The sequence below is a fragment of the Cydia amplana genome, chromosome 20 (genome assembly GCF_948474715.1).
Source record: "Cydia amplana chromosome 20, ilCydAmpl1.1, whole genome shotgun sequence".
In the NCBI taxonomy this organism is placed as follows: Eukaryota; Metazoa; Arthropoda; class Insecta; order Lepidoptera; family Tortricidae; genus Cydia; species Cydia amplana.
Genome location: NC_086088.1, coordinates 1,244,630 through 1,263,218, shown reverse-complemented (window position 1 = coordinate 1,263,218; position 18,589 = coordinate 1,244,630). Strand labels below are relative to the sequence as shown.

The window sequence follows — 18,589 nt, the reverse complement described above, 5'->3', positions numbered from 1 at the left end:
AGTACTGCTATAGTACGGCTCTTCTGAGGTGAACTTTTCGCTTCAAACCGTAATCTTTCAAACAAAGGCCATTGTCTCTATTATCGCAAAAGCGCTTGCTCCCGACTTGGCACGTGCCAGTACAACATTCATATTGAAAAACAACCGGTATCGTCATAGTATTAAGGTTCAAATTTAATGTCACTGATATTCTATATATTACGTTTTGGTAGTGTAGGACGATAGTTCGCCCCGAAGCGATACGGCACTCATATTATTTTGATACTTAGTGTGGTGTTAAAAATGAAACACGGTTATTTATGATAAAGCGTTGTATATTTGTTATATAACAAAATCTAAGGTAACAATGTAAATTTAAGATTAATAAGTTTAACATAGGTATAATCAAAATTTTTCCGTGTAGGTATATAAACAGTTATACGTACTACTAGATAAAATCGTGTCATAAAAAATCAGATATAATCAATTTCTTTCTTATATTATAACCGACCTTTCTTCTGACCGTTGACACGTGACGTTTTGTTAGAAAAGCTGTACGCTTCAAAGCTCCACGTTTGCCTTATCAGTGTTTTTATTGTTACTATGCGTCGGCATCACATCAGAGGTGCTAATTTCACAGTATCGTTATTTTAAAGATAAGAAAAAATAACAATGCTTGCAGCTGCACCTTTGTAAATTATTACATTTACCACCGCAAGCTAATAATTTAAATAAAACAATATAATAAATAACCGCGTTTCATTTTTAACACCACACTAAGTATCAAAATAATATGAGCGCCGTATCGCTTCGGGGCGGTTTATCGTCCTACACTACCAAAACGTAATATCTAGAATATCAGTGACATTCAATTTGAACCTTAATACTATGACGATACCGGTTGTTTTTCAATATGAATGTTGTACTGGCACGTGCCAAGTCGGGAGCAAGCGCTTTTGCGATAATAGAGACAATGGCCTTTGTTTGAAAGATTACGGTTTGAAGCGAAAAGTTCACCTCAGAAGTGCCGTACTATACTTGACAATAGATGTAGCACCGACCGGAAAGTCTTTATCTCAACAGCATAAGACTTTCCGGTCGGTGCTACATCTATTGTCAAGTAGCAGTACTGATAGTTCCGCTACTCGATACTAGATGCTAATAGTCTTTTTGGTACTAAAACTGATGTATGGAGTGAGCAATCTATGTATTTTTTTCTCTATGGAATAAGTATGATTAAATATAGGTAGTTAGGTAGACGATAAACATTTAATGAAATAAATTGATGTATCAGAGAATCGAATGAAACTCTCGTGAGTTATAAACTGAAAAAGATATCATACACTAATAAAAAAGAGAGTTATATTAAAAATTTAACAATTTTATGTAGACCAAGATACCTCCATATGAGAATATATGAGCTACACTTTAAATGAAATCTCATCTTTAATTTATGGTGTCAGATCTTTTCGCTGCTTATAAGTCAGTCCTTGGTTACTGATTATTTTGTTTTCATATTACATACAATTTAATTCAGACGTACGAGTGGTTTGAAATCCGTTTGAGAACTTATTCTTAATCTGAACTAGCGTATGATCCTTTTTACAGATGGTACTAAAAAAGTAAACATAGCAAGTATGTACCCTTGTCTAAATGAACATATAACGGTAGGGAAAACGGTACCTGTGTCAATATACTAAACAACGCATCCAGTATATCCTGCAGAAACTTGACTAGTTCCTCGCTCGGCACGTGCATGAGCCTAGTTAGCGCTTGCCGGAGCGTGCCTTCCGCGTGGTGCGTGTTCCACTTTAGCACGCCTAGGATCTCCTCTGTAAACAAAATAGATATGTTACATACAAATCAGGGATGTTGCGGATGCCGATTTTTTGACATCCGCGGACGCGGATGCGGATATTTAAAGGCTCACATCCGCGGATGCGGATGTCAAGATTAGGTACTTAGAAAACGTCAAATATCACATTTTTAGTATTTTTTCATTAAAAAAAACGAAACGTTTAGTATTTGAGCAAGCATATAGGAGCGTTATATTTAATAAACAGTAACTTGGCCGACTTTTCTGGATCTAGACGATTTCGTTATAGGTAATGACGTAATTTCCTAGCACTTACGCCGCCGCTAAGACATTCCTGTACCGACTTGTTCGACATCCGCATCCGCATAAGCTCCGCATCAATTTTATGCGGATGCGGATGCAGATGCGGATGTTGAAAATAATGCGGAAGTTCCGCGGTTGCGGATGCGGATGCGGATGTTCGCAACATCCCTGATACAAATAGTTAACGTATTTGAGATGATTTAACTTGCGAATAGATTATCAGCAGCTTGCGTTTAAGAAGTGTGACGCTCTTACGGTAGATGTCGCTCGGGTCTCCTTGACCCATATGGTGGAAAGATTTGCTGGCTATGGATGAGGGTCTTGGTGGCTCAGATGGCAGAGCGCTGGAGTATCGATCCAGAGGCCGTGAGTTCAAGTCTCACCCAAGACAGTAATTTTTCCACTATTCTAAGCTTAATAGCATCGTTCGCAAACGATTCTGCTTGTTAAAAACTAAAATTAGATTACTTGTTAAAAATTAAAATTAGATCAGCAAACGTCCACAAATCCGATTTCAGTACGCATATGATGGTCGTTCTTGTCTATGTGACGGCGTGATAAAACGGTGTCACTTTCTATCCGGCGGAGTTAAAAAGTGACAATAAATCACGTGGATAAAGCGATCCGTAATACGCATGCTGCGTGCTATGAAGAGCCGTACATTTGTTCAGATTGTGTCAAATTATTCCGACGGAGGTATGTGTGATGATCTGATTTTATATCTACTGTACTATAGTCTATTTTACCTTGCCGTCTGTGTCTTTTAGCTATCTTATATATGAAGGTATATAATGTTTAAATGTTACCTCGTTGCGTTAGTTTAGTGGAGCACAGCTTGGAGATACGACGATGGGGTGAACTGACTCTTATATCCACTGCATTAGAGTCTATTTTACCTTGCCGCCTGTGTCTTCTAGCTATATTGTTTGAATGTTACCTCGTTGCGTCAGTTTAGTGGAGCACAACTTGGAGTGTACGACGAGCGAGTCCCGATGCACAAGAGACAGAGGCCCCCTGACTAGGCCTCGTTCAGATTCCGTTGGTTCATCCCGATGAACTGACTCTATATCTACTGTACTAGAGTCTATTTTACCTTGCCGCCTGTGTCTTCTAGCTATATTGTTTGAATGTTACCTCGTTGCGTCAGTTTAGTGGAGCACAACTTGGAGTGTACGACGAGCGAGTCCCGATGCACAAGAGACAGGGGCCCTCTGACTAGACCTCGTTCAGATTGCGTTGGTTCATCCCGATGAACTGACTCTATATCTACTGTACTAGAGTCTATTTTACCTTGCCGCCTGTGTCTTCTAGCTATATTGTTTGAATGTTACCTCGTTGCGTCAGTTTAGTGGAGCACAACTTGAAGTGTACGACGAGCGAGTCCCGATGCACAAGAGACAGAGGCCCCCTGACTAGGCCTCGTTCAGATTCCGTTGGTTCATCCCGATGAACTGACTCTATATCTACTGTACTAGAGTCTATTTTACCTTGCCGCCTGTGTCTTCTAGCTATATTGTTTGAATGTTACCTCGTTGCGTTAGTTTAGTGGAGCACAATTTGGAGTGTACGACGAGCGAGTCCCGATGCACAAGGGACAGAGGCCCTCTGACTAGGCCTCGTTCAGACTATGCTGGAAAGACTGACTGTATATCTACTGTACTAGAGTCTATTTTACCTTGCCGTCTGTGTCTTTTAGCTATCTTGTTATATATGAAGGTATATATTGTTTGAATGTTACCTCGTTGCGTCAGTTTAGTGGAGCACAACTTGGAGTGTACGACGAGCGAGTCCCGATGCACAAGAGACAGAGGCCCTCTGACTAGGCCTCGTTCAGATTGCGTTGGTTCATCCCGATGAACTGACTCTATATCTACTGTACTAGAGTCTATTTTACCTTGCCGCCTGTGTCTTCTAGCTATATTGTTTGAATGTTACCTCGTTGCGTCAGTTTAGTGGAGCACAACTTGGAGTGTACGACGAGCGAGTCCCGATGCACAAGAGACAGGGGCCCTCTGACTAGACCTCGTTCAGATTGCGTTGGTTCATCCCGATGAACTGACTCTATATCTACTGTACTAGAGTCTATTTTACCTTGCCGCCTGTGTCTTCTAGCTATATTGTTTGAATGTTACCTCGTTGCGTTAGTTTAGTGGAGCACAATTTGGAGTGTACGACGAGCGAGTCCCGATGCACAAGAGACAGAGGCCCCCTGACTAGGCCTCGTTCAGACTATGCTGGAAAGACTGACTGTATATCTACTGTACTAGAGTCTATTTTACCTTGCCGCCGTTTTAGCTATTTTGTTGTATGAAGGTATGCTTGTAGCTTGAAGGCGTGAAGGTAGGCGTGTTATATATTGTCTGTACTGTAGGCCTAGCATAGGAGTGGCGCGACAATATCTCGCCCGCGAGATAAACTACCCGTCTCTTTCTCACTGTAATAATTTGGCCTGCTGATCTGAATGTTACCTCGTTGCGTCAGTTTAGTGGAGCACAACTTGGAGTGTACGACGAGCGAGTCCCGATGCACAAGAGACAGGGGCCCTCTAACTAGGCCTCGTTCAGATTGCGTTGGTTCATCCCGATGAACTGACTCTATATCTACTGTACTAGAGTCTATTTTATCTTGCCGCCTGTGTCTTCTAGCTATATTGTTTGAATGTTACCTCGTTGCGTCAGTTTAGTGGAGCACAATTTGGAGTGTACGACAAGCGAGTCCCGATGCACAAGAGACAGAGGCCCCCTGACTAGGCCTCGTTCAGATTGCGTTGGTTCATCCCGATGAACTGACTCTATATCTACTGTACTAGAGTCTATTTTACCTTGCCGCCTGTGTCTTCTAGCTATATTGTTTGAATGTTACATCGTTGCGTTAGTTTAGTGGAGCACAATTTGGAGTGTACGACGAGCGAGTCCCGATGCACAAGAGACAGGGGCCCTCTAACTAGGCCTCGTTCAGATTGCGTTGGTTCATCCCGATGAACTGACTCTATATCTACTGTACTAGAGTCTATTTTATCTTGCCGCCTGTGTCTTCTAGCTATATTGTTTGAATGTTACCTCGTTGCGTCAGTTTAGTGGAGCACAATTTGGAGTGTACAACAAGCGAGTCCCGATGCACAAGAGACAGAGGCCCCCTGACTAGGCCTCGTTCAGATTGCGTTGGTTCATCCCGATGAACTGACTCTATATCTACTGTACTAGAGTCTATTTTACCTTGCCGCCTGTGTCTTCTAGCTATATTGTTTGAATGTTACCTCGTTGCGTTAGTTTAGTGGAGCACAACTTGGAGTGTACGACGAGCGAGTCCCGATGCACAAGAGACAGAGGCCCTCTGACTAGGCCTCGTTCAGATTTCGTTGGTTCATCCCGATGAACTGACTCTATATCTACTGTACTAGAGTCTATTTTACCTTGCCGTCTGTGTCTTTTAGCTATCTTGTTATATATGAAGGTATATATTGTTTGAATGTTACCTCGTTGCGTCAGTTTAGTGGAGCACAGCTTGGAGTGTACGACGAGCGAGTCCCGATGCACAAGAGACAGAGGCCCCCTGACTAGGCCTCGTTCAGATTGCGCGGGCAACTCATCGCGGCGGGAAGGCAGCGCGAGGCAGGCGGCCGCCGCTTCCGATTCTATGTCTTCTGTGCTTGCCTTTTTGCTGTCGATCTGTGATGAAGGAAAAGGGAATATGGATAAAAAATATAATATATTATCTCGGTTTATCCTTTTCAAAAATTCCAGATAAGGCGTATTCGGGTATTTCCGAATGAACGATAGTGGCGGATAATTCCGAAAGCTAACTCTTACTACAACGGAATATGAGTGATTTTACAATGATTTTCGGGATTACCCGATTTCCGGAATTACCAGAACAAACCTTACGTAATTTTATGTTTTTTTTGACATTTAGATTTTATTCTAGACATTCTTGACTAGTAATTATTATAAAAAAAAATGTATGTTTGACGATCTTTTTGTGAAATTCTTAGTTTTAAATTTGATCTGTATGATAATCCAATGTTATAATGGAATAATATTAACCTCAATAAATTGCTCTGATAATATGTACCTACATATGTATGTAATACCTAATTACTATTCATAAATGCTTGTTGCTAGGCCTACATGAATAAAGTATATTTTAAATTGAAAATTGAAAAAATCTATCCTATATTCTTAAGTTTTCCCATGGTGCCTTACAAACTAAACGCAACTGTCTCTGTCTGACTAATATGGAAGAGTGATATAGGGAGATGACTACGCTACGCTACGGAGCACGAACGATTGGCACGTTGGCTAGACACCTAAATAAGTACAACGGAACTTCAAAATGATTTCTATAAGTTTTTTTTTATTTTCTTTCGTGATTGGTCGCAATGGTGGTACAACTGTATTTTTTTGTAAAAATCAACACGAACAATATAGGTCACATCGGGTTTATTGTGCCATCTTCACGGGGCAGGGGTGTTTTTAGGGTTCCGTACCCAAGAGTAAAAACAGGACCCTATTACTAAGAGTCCTCTGTCCATCCGTGTCTGTCTGTCACCAGTCAAAATACTGATTTAAACTTTCACGATTTTTACACATTATTAAATTGTACAACGGGACTTAATCGCGTATCAAAGTTTTAAGATTTACCTCCGACGTTTCGAGGACGGCGTTGTCCCCGTGGTCTCGGAGAAGACTGGCTTAAGTTGACATCAGCATCTACTAACCGCGCGAGTTTTTCGAACTACCCGCACTTGGTCTTGTTTATCAGCTTGAACGTTTTGCGCACTAGGGATGCCACTCTAAATCTTAAAACTTAGATACGCGATTAAGTCCCGTTGTACAATTTAATAACCAGTCAAAATGTTTTAAAGTTCAATGAACCAACCTTGTAAACGCATAGCGTGTGATGTTTGTCAGGCGTCGTGGTTCCCTCTCGCTGCATGAGCTTCAGGAATGACAACGCAAAGTGTTTCTCCGCTCGGTCCTTAGCTTCGTTTGAACTTCTATGCCTGCAGAGAAATACTAGATGGGCCTCTTTGAACTCTTCTATACCGAGACAGACCTGAAATAAATTGCATATTATGGTATAGTTAGTAGCTTTCTAGTAGAGCCCGAAGGCTTATCCTATTCGATGTGGCGCACGCACAGCTCTTGTGAGCAAGGACCCCGCTAAGGATACGGGCGAACTTTGCTCATATGCATATCTGTCGCCAGTTTTCCCTTAGTCGCCTTATACGACACCCACGGGACGAGATGGGGTGGTGCTATTCTTTTCTGATGCCGGCACCACACGGCACAGGCTTATCCTATTGTCTATTGTTCAGTAAAACCGCACGTGCTACTTACCTGCAAAAAAGGGTCCTAATTATTCTATTTGGCACCTGAGCGCGGGCTAGTCCAACGCTCAAAAAACCAGTGTAGGTGCGCTCTCCGATAACGCGCCTTTGTTACGCATCTCGATGACACATTTTAGACTGGTTCTGTAGCGTTCGACTCTCCTGGCACTCAGTAACCGATGTACTGACCACACACATCGTAACAAAATATTTATCCATTAGTTCATTTTGAATCTTATTGCAATTTCCATAGGAGTTGTAATTCAATTACCTGGGTAAAGTGAACGAGCGATTTTTTATGCAGGTGGTTGTGGCACGTGGCACGAGCGGTTTTACTTAACAATAGACAATAGGATTAGCCATCGGGCTCTATTAGAAAGCTACAAACTATAAATAGTTATTACTCTTAACGCCACTTGAACCATCCCACTAACGTGGGGTTAAGCGGTTAAACCGTTAATCCAGTGTCATATTGTACTGGTAACCATGGTAACTCCAGGTTTAACCGGTTAACCCCGGGTTAGTCGGATGGTGCACGTGGCCCTTAACAAACTAAAGAATATTTTGACATAGAAAACTAAGATTTTAAATCACTACTATATCCTCAGGTGACAACCAAAACTCACTAATTACTAAGAATAACTAAACAATAATCAACCTTATCATGGTACTAATACGGTTCACTATGGCTATGAACGTGTGGTGGTAATTAGTGAATTTTGGTTGTCACCTGACGATATAATGTATTAGTATAAACGAACGAACAAACGAGCGGACGAATCGCCTGATGGTAAGCGATTACCGTCGCCCATGGACACTACAACACCACAGTGCGTTGCCGGCATTTAAGATGGGAGTACCCTCTTTTCTTAAAAGTTTAAAGTTTGAGAAAACTAAATTAGATGTACGACGTCCTTGTTATAACAAATTAACACATTCATTGCCACCCAGCCAAACAAGACATCCGCGCCAAGCCACAAAAATGTCGTCATATAAAGCTGTAGTACCACGATCCCGACTATCGGGTCGTCCGGCCTGGGAACGAAATCATAAAATACCCGATAGTCGGGTTTTCGGCACTGAATGTGTTAATAGTAGTTTGTGTTACAAGGGATCAAAATGATATATTTCCGTCAAGGGCGTACATTGAATCCTGAATGAAGCGATGGATTCTACAATAGAATCCCGAAAGTAGTGAGGGATTCTAAAGTAGAATCCTGAGCGTAATGAGGGATTCAAGTGTTAACGCCCAAGACGAAATAATTTTGATACCGTGTGACACATACTGCTTTCCACATCAACTATGAGGAAAATAAAAAAATCTTAGTGTTGACACAATCTGATGCTTAAACAGATTATTTAAGCTAAAAAAAATAATGTGCAAAAAAAATTAAAAATAGTGTGCTAGAACAAAAAAGTGTTACTTTGATCCCTCCTAGCAGGGAGGAAAAGTGCCACTTTGATCCCTCCTAGCAGGGAAGAAATAGTTATTTGTACAACAAGAGATCAAAGTTTGATATTTCTTCGAGTGCTTATTTTGAGTCCCGTGCAAGCGAAAGATTCTATACTAGATTCACGAGCGTAGCGAGTGAATCTAATTTAGAATCTTGAGCGTAGTAAGGGACTCAAAAGCGCACGAGATGTAAATAACTTTGATCTCGTGTAGTTCACAAAACTTTTCACCTCAGCAGTGAGAACATATTAGAGAACCCGAAAAATGTATTCCTTCTTCATCACTTACCTCTATTCACTTATGTTTTCTTAAGATATAGCAACAATTAAGTTTTCACCTCAGCAGCTCGAACAAGGGTACTTTGCTACTTAAAAACAGTGAGCAAAATCGCATTTTGCTCATTTTGTCTCACTCAGTGAGCAAAATACCATTTTGCTCACTGTTTTTAAGTAGCGAAGTACCCTTGTTCGAGCTGCTGAGGTGAAAAAGCTCTTTTCCGAATAGGTGGTGTGAAAAAATACCTTGAATGTTTCCTGCCATCGTGGTCTATCCTCGTGGTAGTAGACTAGAGACGTGTATTCGTTCACTTTTTGGACGCCTGCTCCTACTGATATTACGCCCTGTGAACAAAACAATAAGAAATCAACATTTTTCATAGTAGAAGTGAAGCGTTTTGCCGCCAGAGTGCAGCACTAGCGCCTTTAGTAAACCATAGAGTAACTTATACATGCATACTGTACCTTAAATTATTTTTTGACAAGCTTTCACAGACAGTCAAATATGATATTGATACATCAAAGCGGTTTGTTTACAAAGAGGTCTACCGGGAAACGCGAAATCGAAACTCGGCTATCTGCCTCTTTATCGCTCGAATATGCCAGAGTGACCGAGAGGTCACACACAATTTCGACTGAATCGTTTGCGGTAGACCCTTAGATTGTGACTTATTGTGGGAGTGGCGCCTCCTACGCAGAGTCTCGCGTAATATTCCCTATTAAAAGACACGTCAGTATCGCTTATCTTCTTTCTAATGATAAATAAAACCGGCCAAGTGCGAGTCGGACTCGCGTTCCAAGGGGGGGGGATAGTCACCTTTTGCCTATTTTCTTGAATAACTGCTAAACTATTTATCCTAAAATTATAAAAAATATATATTTGAGATTCTTACAATGAGCTCTTTCATTTGATATGTAACACGATACAGTTTGAAAAACTTTATTTTTAAATTTTGTCATTTACCCCCCAAAAATGGCCTCCATATTTAAAATTCATTTATTTACGTTACACGTCCATCTTTGGGTCACAAACTTACATATGTGTGCCAAATTTCAACTTAATAGGCTGTGACGCCTGTGACAAACGGACGGACGGACGGACAGACAGACGAGTGATCCTATTAGGGTTCCGTTTTTTCCTTTTGAGGTACGGAACCTTAAAAAAACCGGCCAAGTGCGAGTCGGACTCGCGCACGGAGGGTTCCGCACCATCAACAAAAAATAGAGCAAAACAAGCAAAAAAACGGTCACCCATCCAAGTACTGACCCCGCCCGACGTTGCTTAACTTCGGTCAAAAATCACGTTTGTTGTATGGGAGCCCCACTTAAATCTTTATTTTATTCTGTTTTTAGTATTTGTTGTTATAGCGACAACAGAAATACATCATCTGTGAAAATTTCAACTGTCCAGCTATCACGGTTCGTGAGATACAGCCTGGTGACAGACGGACGGACGGACGGACGGACAGCGGAGTCTTAGTAATAGGGTCCCGTTTTTACCCTTTGGGTACGGAACCCTAAAAATATGAAAAAAAGCAAAACGGTCCGACACAGATATTGACAATATTAATCTGTGTTGAAAAAATCATTCCTCTAGCTTCAAAACCCACGGAGGAAACAGTCGAGTACGTTTGTATGGAGAAATGAGCACTCCTGTTGCCTCTTAATTGGTCCAGTAGTTTCGGAGAAAATAGGCTGTGACGCCTGTGACAAACGGATGGACAGACAGACGAGTGATCCTATTAGGGTTCCGTTTTTTCCTTTTGAGGTACGGAACCCTAAAAAACGAACTATAAAATAGAGCTAGTTATAACTTACAGGCACAATCTGTCCATTCTTGTCCACAATCCTCGCACAAAGCTCTATATTCCTCTCAGAATTCTTGACCCCCCCCCTCGAGAAACTTCCGCTGCACAACGTGACGTAGAGGTCGTTTCTAGTGTCCCCGGGCCGGATGACTTCGGGGAAGCCCATCTTCCGGGCTATGGCTGTGTTGCTCACCAGGATGTGGGGGTTCTCTTCCCGGACCTGGGACAAGGAAAATATGAGACCCCGGACTTTTGACGCAATGACGTCACAATAGGGTAGTTTGGGGAGTAAATGAAACGGTGTTAATTAATACGGCTGTATTAATAAAAATTTAATAATCACGATATAAATCATCTATAAGTTAATACAAATAAATCCAAGGAACCGTTACAACTCCTGCTTTGATAAAAGCAAACTTTTCAAATATGTACCAACCTACCAATAACATCTATCGAGGTGGAAAGATTTTCCTTTTTGAAAAGGATAATATTCTGATAGAAGACGTAGGCTCACCGCAAACTTTTGATTTGTTACGGAGAGTCAGTTACAGAAAGAACAACGTCCATATCGGTATATTAATCAATTGACAATTAACTTATAGGTAATAATTATACCGTAGATGCCTGATTAACACAAGCGTATTAATTAACACCGCTCCATTTACTCCCCAGACTACCCTATTGCGACGTCATTGCGACAAAAGTCCGGGGTCTAAATACGAATTGTTTCACACACTACTATACTGCTAATTTCTATAAAGTAAAAGTACCTACTGTGTATAATTGCATGAATTGTATAGTAATTTAAATTGTATTTGTCTTATTTACTCATAATGCATGTTAATTATAAGATGTAATAATATGTCGTGGCTTCCAACCTCCGTGGCGACCTGACATAGACCAACTGACGGTCTGGCTGACTGACATACATATTTGGAACTACGGACATTTAAATTCAAAATTAGACATGACAACGACACGACAAAATAAGATCAGTTCACGACGGACAGCCAGACCGACCGGACAGACTGTTTAAATGTTTGGAAAAGATATATGTGTCCCGCCGAGTTTGTTGTCAGTCCCATATTGGGATACCCTCCTCCAATTGAGAGGGGATTTAAATCTTCTCGAGGCAGAGGTAAGCGTATTGTAATATGCCTACTTGAATAAATTATCTTTTATCTTTACTGTTACTGCACTCTACAGTTCATGCGCATTCTGTATTTAAAAAAAACTGTTTTTTTTTCTAGTATATACCTGTTTCAAATCCCCGTCGACAAGTTGTATAGAGACCCAGAGGCCTTGCTGATGTTTGGTTTCCTTCAACTCACGATTCGTTATTACTTTCTTGAGTAATGTGTCCATCGTCTCTTTCTCGCAACTGAAACAAGTCACATTTTGTTAGCATATAGGATAGTGTCGAATGTGTAAAAAATATTGAAATAGGCCTATATGAAAAAAAAAAAACCGGCCAAGTGCGAGTCGGACTCGCGCACGGAGGGTTCCGCACCATCAACAAAAAACAAGCAAAAAAACGGTCACCCATCCAAGTACTGACCTCACCCGACGTTGCTTAACTTTGGTGAAAAATCACGTTTGTTGTATGGGAGCCCCACTTAAATCTTTATTTTATTCTGTTTTTAGTATTTGTTGTTATAGCGGCAACAGAAATACATCATCTGTGAAAATTTCAACCGTCTAGCTATCACGGTTCGTGAGATACAGCCTGGTGACAGACGGACGGACGGACGGACGGACGGACAGCGGAGTCTTAGTAATAGGGTCCCGTTTTTACCCTTTGGGTACGGAACCCTAAAAATAAAGGTCATAGTTCATTGATGTATGGTAATTTTAAGGCGCAAATATATGACTCGCACGTAAGTATGAAGGTATCGCGGCTGCTCGCGTATCTTAGTAGTATATTTTTGGTTCGTTTACCTATATTATGATTCTACAAGTTTAAAGTATTATTTTTGTTGACTCGTAAACTTTTTTGCAGTTAAGTGAGATGACCAATATGTGGAGGATGAATCATATTAGAGCAGGTTACAGAGGCAAGCAGGTTTGTGAAGGGAAATCTATCATATATGATTTAGATTTATTTATTTCATAATATGAAATTACAATATTTTAGTTAAGTTCATAATTCTAAATACAGTCATATTCCACACATGTTAAAAAAACAATATAAATTATTTTACACTAATCTATACGAATTTATATTATGATCGTCAAGTAGGAAAATAACAATAGATTATAATTATACAAATGTCAAGCAATACACAATTTAAAAACGATTATAAGCAATCAATTAATAAACTAAATTATTAACAATATCAAATGATATAAGATGAAAACTATAAATATATAAATATATGAAATATAACTAGTGGCTCTGTGAGCTATAGACCTCGCGAGCATAGCTTATTGGGACCGTGCACGATGACAGCGCCACACAGCGGTTTGATCAATCAACAATACAATAATTTTAATTTATAAAAAAAATACGAAGTTTAAGTGAAAAAAAAAAATACAAAAAGTTGTCTTACTGGGGATCGAATCCAGACTTTCTGTGTGCAAACAAAAAAAGCGATTGTATACAAAATGCGCCATGATAGTTCTTAGCTAAGCTGACGAAATTCGGCTACTCATTCTCGAGTACAAACTAAATATCTAAATACCGTCTAAACCAGCAATACAATTTTTCTGCATTTTTTGCCATTTACTATGTAAATATGTCTCAAAAAGAAAATACTCTTATAATATCGATACGACTATTTGTTTAAGCGCGAGGTATCACAACTCCTCCATTTTTGAAAATTTCCAAAAACGGGATCGACAAAAAATTTTTATTTACTCATAGAATCTGGTCACAAAATTTCACAAGAATCGGTTGAGAATTGTGACCTGTAGAGAACATCCGGACATACAAAAGCAAAATGCGCGAGTCAAAACGTAAACCTTCGCTACGCTTCATGTATAAGAACAGAAAATAGCTAAGTATAAGAACTTTTAAATACTTACGCATAGAATGGTGCCTGTATGTGTCGGTCGGGAGAATGCGAATGGTCGGCCAGCGGTCTTGTAACATCGGCCACGGCCACGCCGAATGGCCGCCGCAGACCGCCCCCCGAGTTGGGAGGGGGGGGCACTCCGGCCATAGATCGTCTGGAAAAAAAAACCGGCCAAGTGCGAGTCGGACTCGCGCACGGAGGGTTCCGCACCATCAACAAAAAATAGAGCAAAACAAGCAAAAAAACGAAAGCAAGTACTGACCCCGCCCGACGTTGCTTAACTTCGGTCAAAAATCACGTTTGTTGTATGGGAGCCCCACTTAAATCTTTATTTTATTCTGTTTTTAGTATTTGTTGTTATAGCGGCAACAGAAATACATCATCTGTGAAAATTTCAAGTGTCTAGCTATCACGGTTCGTGAGATACAGCCTGGTGACAGACGGACGGACGGACGGACGGACAGCGGAGTCTTAGTAATAGGGTCCCGTTTTTACCCTTTGGGTACGGAACCCTAAAAAACAATTTTCTTAACCCTTTCACCACGCCTGTCGTGCCAGTGGATATTTGGCTACAGTCGCGCGCGTCAGTTGACGTCTTTGGCGGTCAAAGGGTTAAATCTAAAGTTCTGGTTTCCTAGGAAAGCGGTGCCGTCATATAGCGGTGAATGACGTCACTAGAACGGTGTCTATGTAAACCAAATGGCGCGGTTTCCTAGAGGGCGGTGATTAACGTCAAAAAGTGGTGCCGCTTGAATTTGATAGCGAGCGGTGAAGCCTATATGTACTAAAATCTCAAATTCACCTTCTGTACCACGAAATTTGAATGATCTTCCGCACTACGATTATGTTCCTCTTCTGATATTTCATCCTCCAAGTAAATTATTAAAGCTAAATCAAAGTCGTCCATTTTCTCTCCTGGATACGTTTCGTTTGACCTTGGTGGCTGACGGTGAGTTATGACGCCGTGGAACTTTTCTATGAGATTTGGCTTAAAGGGCTGGCATCCAGGGCATTAAAAAAACAAGAATTTGACACAATTCTAGGGATTGACAGGGCAAGCTATGATGGCGCCATCTGCTAAATACTTCGACCGGCCAACCCCATTGAAAAGTTTTAACTTTTACCTGTAGTCCACGTTTTCAGGAGCCATGGAGCCTATCCGGACCACGTGGCAGACTAGGAATGTTTTCTCTCGCTTTATCTCACTTCCGAGGTCCTGAAAAAAAGTAAATTTTACATGTTAGTGTCAATATTTTACTACTATCTAGAATTCAAAACCGAGATTGACCAAACTGAGATAAGAAAGCATATCAAACTTTTTAAGTATGTAGTTCGCGTTAAGCAGTCAGATTTCGATATTCTTTCTTCTATTAATTTAATGTTCGTAATATTAAAATTATTGTAAACGGGTTAACTCACGTTTTATTAAGTCTAATAAACGCTCGACATTTATGTTCGAATCTCACGGGAGTTTTAGTTATAAGTATTACTAATGTTCGTAATGTTGATGAAACTGTGTTTTTCTTAGAAAAACACGGTTTTAACACTGTGTCCCGCCGAGTACCTTGCGCCGTTATCTTTATAGCGTAGAGGTGTTTAACAAACAGATGGTAGTATTTGAGCCTATTACAGCCTTTACTTTTAAAACCATACTTACAGTGAATACGACTTGTCCAGTAGACATGTTCGGACTAGGCCACCTCATCATCAAGTGTTCAACAGGAAATCTACTGAATCTGTCATGCGGCAGACGAAGTTGTGTACTTTGACAGCTACGGCTACGGTGGTGGAGGGGATAAGGTATACTCACAGTGAATACCACTTGTCCAGTAGACATGTTCGGACTAGGCCACCTCATCATCAAGTGTTCAGTGAGCTTGTTTCCACTGGAATCATGTAGAGACAACAGGAGTTCTGCTGAATCCGTCATGCGACAGACGAAGTTGTGTACTTTGACAGCTACGGCTACGGTGGTGGAGGGGATAAGGTATACTCACAGTGAATACCACTTGTCCAGCAGACATGTTCGGACTGGGCCACCTCATCATCAAGTGTTCAGTGAGCTTGTTTCCACTGGAATCATGTAGAGACAACAGGAGTTCTGCTGAATCCGTCATGCGACAGACGAAGTTGTGTACTTTGACAGCTACAGCTACGGTTGTGGAGGGGATGAGGTATACTTACAGTGAATACGACTTGTCCAGTAGACATGTTCGGACTAGGCCACCTCATCATCAAGTGTTCAGTGAGCTTGTTTCCACTGGAATCATGTAGAGACAACAGGAATTCTGCTGAATCCGTCATGCGACAGACGAAGTTGTGTACTTTGACAGCTACGGCTACGGTGGTGGAGGGGATAAGGTATACTTACAGTGAATACGACATGTCCAGTAGACATGTTCGGACTAGGCCACCTCATCATCAAGTGTTCAGTGAGCTTGTTTCCACTGGAATCATGTAGAGACAACAGGAGTTCTGCTGAATCCGTCATGCGACAGACGAAGTTGTGTACTTTGACAGCTACGGCTACGGTGGTGGAGGGGATAAGGTATACTTACAGTGAATACGACTTGTCCAGTAGACATGTTCGGACTAGGCCACCTCATCATCAAGTGTTCAGTGAGCTTGTTTCCACTAGAAAGAAGTTCTGTTGAATCCGTCGTGCGGCAGACGAAGTTGTGTATTTTGACGGCTACGGCTACGGTGGTGGAGGGGATAAGGTATACTTACAGTGAATACGACTTGTCCAGTAGACATGTTCGGACTGGGCCACCTCATCATCAAGTGTTCAGTGAGCTTGTTTCCACTAGAAAGAAGTTCTGTTGAATCCGTCGTGCGGCAGACGAAGTTGTGTACTTTGACAGCTACGGCTACGGTGGTGGAGGGGATAAGGTATACTTACAGTGAATACGACTTGTCCAGTAAACATGTTCGGACTAGGCCACCTCATCATCAAGTGTTCAACAGGAAATCTACTGAATCCGTCATGCGGCAGACGAAGTTGTGTACTTTGACAGCTACGGCTACGGTGGTGGAGGGGATAAGGTATACTCACAGTGAATACCACTTGTCCAGTAGACATGTTCGGACTGGGCCACCTCATCATCAAGTGTTCAGTGAGCTTGTTTCCACTGGAATCATGTAGAGACAACAGGAGTTCTGCTGAATCCGTCATGCGGCAGACGAAGTTGTGTACTTTGACAGCTACAGCTACGGTTGTGGAGGGGATAAGGTATACTCACAGTGAATACGACTTGTCCAGTAGACATGTTCAGACTAGGCCACCTCATCATCAAGTGTTCAACAGGAAATCTGCTGAATCCGTCATGCGGCAGACGAAGTTGTGTACTTTGACAGCTACAGCTACGGTTGTGGAGGGGATGAGGTATACTTACAGTGAATACGACTTGTCCAGTGGACATGTTCGGACTAAGCCACCTCATCATCAAGTGTTCAACAGGAAATCTGCTGAATCCGTCATGCGGCAGACGAAGTTGTGTACTTTGACAGCTACGGCTACGGTGGTGGAGGGGATAAGGTATACTTACAGTGAATACCACTTGTCCAGTAGACATGTTCGGACTAGGCCACCTCATCATCAAGTGTTCAGTGAACTTGTTTCCACTGGCATCATGTAGAGACAATAGTTCTGCTGAATCCGTCATGCGGCAGACGAAGTTGTGTACTTTGACAGCTACGGCTACGGTGGTGGAGGGGATAAGGTATACTTACAGTGAATACGACTTGTCCAGTAGACATGTTCGGACTAGGCCACCTCATCATCAAGTGTTCAGTGAGCTTGTTTCCACTGGAATCATGTCGAGACAACAGGAGTTCTGCTGAATCCGTCATGCGGCAGACGAAGTTGTGTATTTTGACAGCTACAGCTACGGTTGTGGAGAGGATAAGGTATACTTACAGTGAATACGACTTGTCCAGTAGACATGTTCGGACTAGGCCACCTCATCATCAAGTGTTCAACAGGAAATCTGCTGAATCCGTCATGCGGCAGACGAAGTTGTGTACTTTGACAGCTACGGCTACGGTGGTAGAGGGGATAAGGTATACTCACAGTGAATACCACTTGTCCAGTAGACATGTTCGGACTAGGCCACCTCATCATCAAGTGTTCAGTGAGCTTGTTTCCACTGGCATCATGTAGAGACAACAGTTCTACTGAATCCGTCATGCGGCAGACGAAGTTGTGTACTTTGACAGCTACGGCTACGGTGGTGGAGGGGATAAGGTATACTCACAGTGAATACCACTTGTCCAGTAGACATGTTCGAACTAGGCCACCTCATCATCAAGTGTTCAACAGGAAATCTGCTGAATCCGTCATGCGGCAGACGAAGTTGTGTACTTTGACAGCTACGGCTACGGTGGTGGAGGGGATAAGGTATACTCACAGTGAATACCACTTGTCCAGTAGACATGTTCGAACTAGGCCACCTCATCATCAAGTGTTCAACAGGAAATCTACTGAATCCGTCATGCGGCAGACGAAGTTGTGTACTTTGACAGCTACGGCTACGGTGGTGGAGGGGATAAGGTATACTCACAGTGAATACGACTTGTCCAGTAGACATGTTTGGACTAGGCCACCTCATCA

General features: G+C 41.7%; 1 protein-coding gene across 1 annotated transcript in view; it reads right to left on the bottom strand.

The window, feature by feature from the left end:
• The window catches only part of LOC134657692 (dedicator of cytokinesis protein 1), a 103,913-nt gene that overhangs the window by 60,561 nt on the left and 24,763 nt on the right, over positions 1 to 18,589 (bottom strand). The window contains exons 7-14 of the mRNA XM_063513255.1: positions 15,102 to 15,193; positions 13,988 to 14,131; positions 12,221 to 12,344; positions 10,974 to 11,183; positions 9,402 to 9,500; positions 6,977 to 7,153; positions 5,574 to 5,766; positions 1,663 to 1,811 (exon numbers count right to left, since the gene is read on the bottom strand). Coding sequence (XP_063369325.1) covers positions 1,663 to 1,811; positions 5,574 to 5,766; positions 6,977 to 7,153; positions 9,402 to 9,500; positions 10,974 to 11,183; positions 12,221 to 12,344; positions 13,988 to 14,131; positions 15,102 to 15,193 — 1,188 coding nt within the window. The remainder of the gene's footprint in view (positions 1 to 1,662; positions 1,812 to 5,573; positions 5,767 to 6,976; positions 7,154 to 9,401; positions 9,501 to 10,973; positions 11,184 to 12,220; positions 12,345 to 13,987; positions 14,132 to 15,101; positions 15,194 to 18,589) is intronic.